We start from the raw sequence: 4,462 nt of genomic DNA, 5'->3' as shown, positions 1-4,462 counted from the left end.
AGGGCATGCTTGAGAGGGAACATTTTGTGAAGATTGTAATTTGACCTTTGAATCAACCTAGCTGAGTAAATTTTAAATATTATAGGAGAACAAAATAGCAAGCCTCAAGGTGGAATTCCGCCCCCTCTTCTTCCCAGAACTATAAACCAGTCAGAAGCTATTTCAGAGATTAAGTTAGAAATGTGTGCCTATCCTTAGTACTTTTTGCTGAGAAATAAAATTCGACACTAGAGATAAAGGTAGATTTATATTTAATGCCAACCCCATCAATCACTCAGTATATTATTCCAGTCTATCTCCATTTAAGTAGTTGAATCAGGTATAACCAGAAACACTTGATCCCCCCACCCCATGAGATATTTATGTTTAGCATTGCAAACCTTTATAACTCTACACTCAAATATGATGGCAATTAAGGGGGAAAAAAAGCACTTTGACAAGTTTGCAGCTTTTGATTTAAACCACACCAAGAGGCATGTTACAATAACAATGAAGCATTATGCCAATTATGTTAAATCCTGCTCTCCGCTTAAGCTCATCATGACCTGTTTTAGTGTCCTGTAACTTATCCTTTGGAATGCTTACTCTCATCAATAAAGTGTTCACCTTACAGACAAGGGGCAGGAGTACCAAAGGGAACAAACCACCCCAAATGACTTCTAGAAAACAAGTATTTCTTAACTTTTTATTGACATTGGCAAATTAAAATAGAATAAATTAACAAGTATTTTTTCAAAAAAATGTTTTGTACAAAAATACTGTCAAAATTTCCTAAAAAGCTTTCAACACAGTAGTATCTTTTCATGTACTGAATATAACTATTAGCACAGTGTCAAAAATGTTGAAGACAGAAACAAAATAAAAATCTGTGAAATGTTTGCCACTGACGACATTCCACACCCTATTATTGTCTGTACATATGGGGGAGGGGGGACAGCCAACTTGAAAGTGAACAGTATGACTTTTCCTGATCCAGAACGGTTTGGCCCACATCTGTTTTAATCTTCCAGTTTAGCATATTTTAAAAATTAGTCTGTACTCATATGCATAGTTTAAAAAATGAAGCGAGATGGCAGAGTTTGTGCAGTAATATCTGCCCTTCAAAGTTCATGCAACCAACTAATGCAATTTTTTTCCTTTCACTCCTAAATCTGAATGCAGTTCAGTCATTTGAAACCATCTACAAAATCCACAAGATTAAGCAGTTTGCCAAGATTAATATCTAACAGTTGAGCACTGGAGAAAGTGAGGAAATAAGGAGTAAAAAAAAACAACGAAAAGGACCAAGTTAGCTAGATATTTCAACTACATAAGGGAGGTGAATGTCAAGGCTACAAAAACGAAACAAAAACAGGAAAAAAAAAAAGTGGCAGCATTTTTTTTTTAACCAATTTGTACAAGTTTATAGTTTACTTTGTTTCCAAGTTCTCAAACCTTTCAGGATTTGAAAAGTGAGATACTGTGTCTAAGGGAATGTTTTTAATTCACACCGAAGAAGTTGGGGGTTTGATTTCTTTCGCCCGGGTTTCGATCAAGTCAACAGCTTACTCTGCTGGGCTGCTGTTTACACACGAAGTCCGTCATAAAATCAAACTCGTTTTGCCCCAGCCAGAGTTCAGGCAGCTCCTTGATGCGGTCCAAGCCCATTTCTATCACTAAGGACATAAGCACTTCCTCGTCGATGAAATCAGTGTCTATGACATTGGGCGGCAGCATTGCAGCAGGGACGTGGGCCACGGAGGCGGGCATGTTGCTGCCACTGCCTCCGCCGCCGCCGCCGTTGCTGCTGCTGCTGCTGCCCGCGCCGCCGCCCGAGGTGCCTCCGGAGCCGCCAGGGGTGCTGCTGCCGCCCGAGCCGCCTTGGGTGCTGCTGCCGCCGCTGTGCTTGGGGTTGCAATCTCGGAAGTGCTGGTTTGTCCCGTTCATCTGGTGGCCTGCAGCAGGGTGCAAATCCGGCATGTAGTGGTTGTGGGGATAGGGGTGATGGTTGAAATACTGGTTGTTGAGCTTCTGCAGCTGCATGCTGGCAGGCAGGGAGCCTCCCTGGCTGGCCACCGGGGGGCCCATGAACTGGGAGTTGTTAAACCTGGCCGCGGGGGCCAGTGCACTCGGGGGGTGCCCTCCATTCACAGTCCCCGGCCCCATCGCGTGCCTGATGCCGCTCGTGGCATTCATGTTGCCCGCGCCGTAGTGTATGTGGTCGCCCATCAGGGCGTTGAAGGCGTGTTGGGGCTGCTGCTGCTGATGGTGATGGGGACTCGGGAACTGCCCCATGCCCATGCGGTGGGCAGGGTGGTGGTGCAGCCCGTTGGTGCCGTCGGGGAAGCGCCCGTGGTTCATGGCCATCATATGGTCTGCCATCTCTAGTCCTGAAAGTGAAAAAGGCAGACGGTAAGACCAGCGCCACACGTGTTGCCCACCAAAGAGCACCCCTTATTTTGCCTCTGCTTCCCAGGCTCCCCCAGCGCACGTCAGCTGCGAACCACCCCCCAGGATCCCACTAGTACCCTGTGCACCCGAGCTCGCCACCTCGGCGGACCTGCCACCCACCACATAGCTAGGCGCTGCACAAACAGCCCCTTCCCCTGCAATCGGAGTGGTGGTGGGGTGCCCGAGCCCACACCCCCCTGTGTTCCCTGAAGTGGCCTAATAAAGGAAGTGCCCCGTAGCCCTGCCGCGAACTTCAGGCATTAAATCAGCCCTCCTCATCCTGTTGTTGCACATCCTGTTGTTATTCCCCAGCTCCGCCTCACGCTCTTCCTCCGGGCAAACCCTGCCCTCGGAGGACTGGACTGGCAGGAGCCCCAGCCAGCTTCGCCCGCCGCGTTTACCTTCCGTCTTTGCGATTTCTGCTCCGAAGACCGAGGGCGGGATCGTCGGGTCCAGGACCAGCTCAGCAGCACATAGAGGGGGATTTCCTGGAGTGCTAGGTGCTCGCTGTCGCGATGTCGGCGCCGAGGTCTCACAGCGGTGGCTGGGGCAGATTCGGAGCCGTTCCCTTTTATTTCCCCTCCGCTGCCCTCACAGCTCGGCAGGACCGCCCGGCAGCTGCCAACAATGAGCTGTGTTTCTTAGGGCTTTGGCCACAGTTAATATAAGGGATTTCAGAAGGGCGGAGCGAAAGCCTCCCCGGCGGGCGGCGCAAACACATGGATTCCGGAATTTAGGGCACACTGGATCGGGCCGGGGAGCCGTGTCCCCGGCGCCAGCGGCACGTGCGCAGAGGCTGCGCGCTCAGGCGCCGCCCCGTTGTTCCCCGATTCTGGTTTCCTTCTTGCCCTAAAGCGCTAGGGCTAGGTCTGTCACCTCTGGGGCAGCGGGATACTTTTTCCCGTCCTCCCAGCCCCATGGTAGCGCCTACCCGGAGAGGAGTGAGGAAAACTCACCGTCTACCTTTGACCGGATCTTCCCAACCCCGGGTCCCGACTCACCTAGCGATATGGCCTGCCCTCTACTGGAAAGGGGTTTTTTCCTCAGCATCCCCGCCCTCCAGAGTGCCTTTTTGCCTCTTCGTTGCTGCAAAAACCTCTCCAAGCTGCGAAGAGTGGTTTGTGCTTCCCCGAGTTGTGTTTTTAAATCTCCGGACAAATAATGCCCTCCCCCTGAGAGCGCTTTCCTGAGCTGTGCTTTTGTGTTTTTATAGGGGGCAGCAGATAAAACTAATCTAGATATATTCTGCAAGTAGATGCATGCCCCCCCCCCACTTTCAAGGACATGAACTGGGGGCGGGGGTGGGGGGGCGGGGAGATGCAGCTGCTGCAGGTGAACCGAGCGCGCTCGCAGGCCCTGCTGCCTCCACTCCCGCGCTCGGGGATCCTGTCCGCACTTTTGGATTCGCTCGGCGCTCCCGGGGTACGTGTGCTTCTGCTAAGTTTGCGTTTGCAGCTCTTGGTAGCTTTGGCATCCGAGCTGAGGCGTCTCAGCTCTGTAAACAAACTCAGCGATCCTCGTCCCCAGATCCACCTTTTTGCACATACACAGTTACTTGCTTCTGCTATTGCCCTTGATCCGGGAGGTGGGGGTGTGTGCAAACTTGCACAGCCTCCCTCCGGGCTCTGCCTGACGGTTTGGGGTTGATTTAGAGGCAAATGGGTTTGTAATTAAGAAATTCGAGGGCTGAGTAAGGCTGCTGTTGCTGAAAAAGGAAAACAAATAGATAACATGGTAATCGCTTTGTAAATAAAGTCGTTCTGGAGGTGGGCACGTAGCGGCACGTCCCGTATGGCACGGTGTGTGCACACACACTGCTGGGACTCTTCCTTTCAGTGAAATTGTTCAGTGGAGCAATAGGCAATAATAATAACCTTGCTTGCAGAACGCGGCACAACGAGCCTGGTAGCCCATTTGGCTCATTGACTTGCAAATAAAACCCCTAACACAGGTCTGAGACACTACCCAGTCGGAGATCTTATGCTTTCTCACATGGAGAAGTCAAGTTATGTCCGCAATACCAGGATGAGGC

At 50.7% G+C, this 4,462-nt stretch overlaps 1 protein-coding gene across 1 annotated transcript; it reads right to left on the bottom strand.

The window, feature by feature from the left end:
• Positions 1-234: 234 nt before the first annotated feature.
• Cited2 (Cbp/p300 interacting transactivator with Glu/Asp rich carboxy-terminal domain 2) lies at positions 235-3,088 on the bottom strand. The gene is made up of 2 exons (XM_005329817.5): positions 2,832-3,088; positions 235-2,369 (listed from the first exon to the last, which is right to left on the bottom strand). The coding sequence occupies exon 2, from the start codon at positions 2,359-2,361 to the stop codon at positions 1,537-1,539; it is 825 nt and encodes a 274-aa protein (XP_005329874.1). The 5' UTR covers positions 2,362-2,369; positions 2,832-3,088; the 3' UTR covers positions 235-1,536.
• Between the last annotated feature and the right edge of the window lie 1,374 nt (positions 3,089-4,462).

Source organism: Ictidomys tridecemlineatus, chromosome 8, assembly GCF_052094955.1.
Source record: "Ictidomys tridecemlineatus isolate mIctTri1 chromosome 8, mIctTri1.hap1, whole genome shotgun sequence".
In the NCBI taxonomy this organism is placed as follows: Eukaryota; Metazoa; Chordata; class Mammalia; order Rodentia; family Sciuridae; genus Ictidomys; species Ictidomys tridecemlineatus.
Note: the sequence above shows the minus strand (reverse complement) of the source record. Positions and strands in the feature narration are given on the sequence as shown.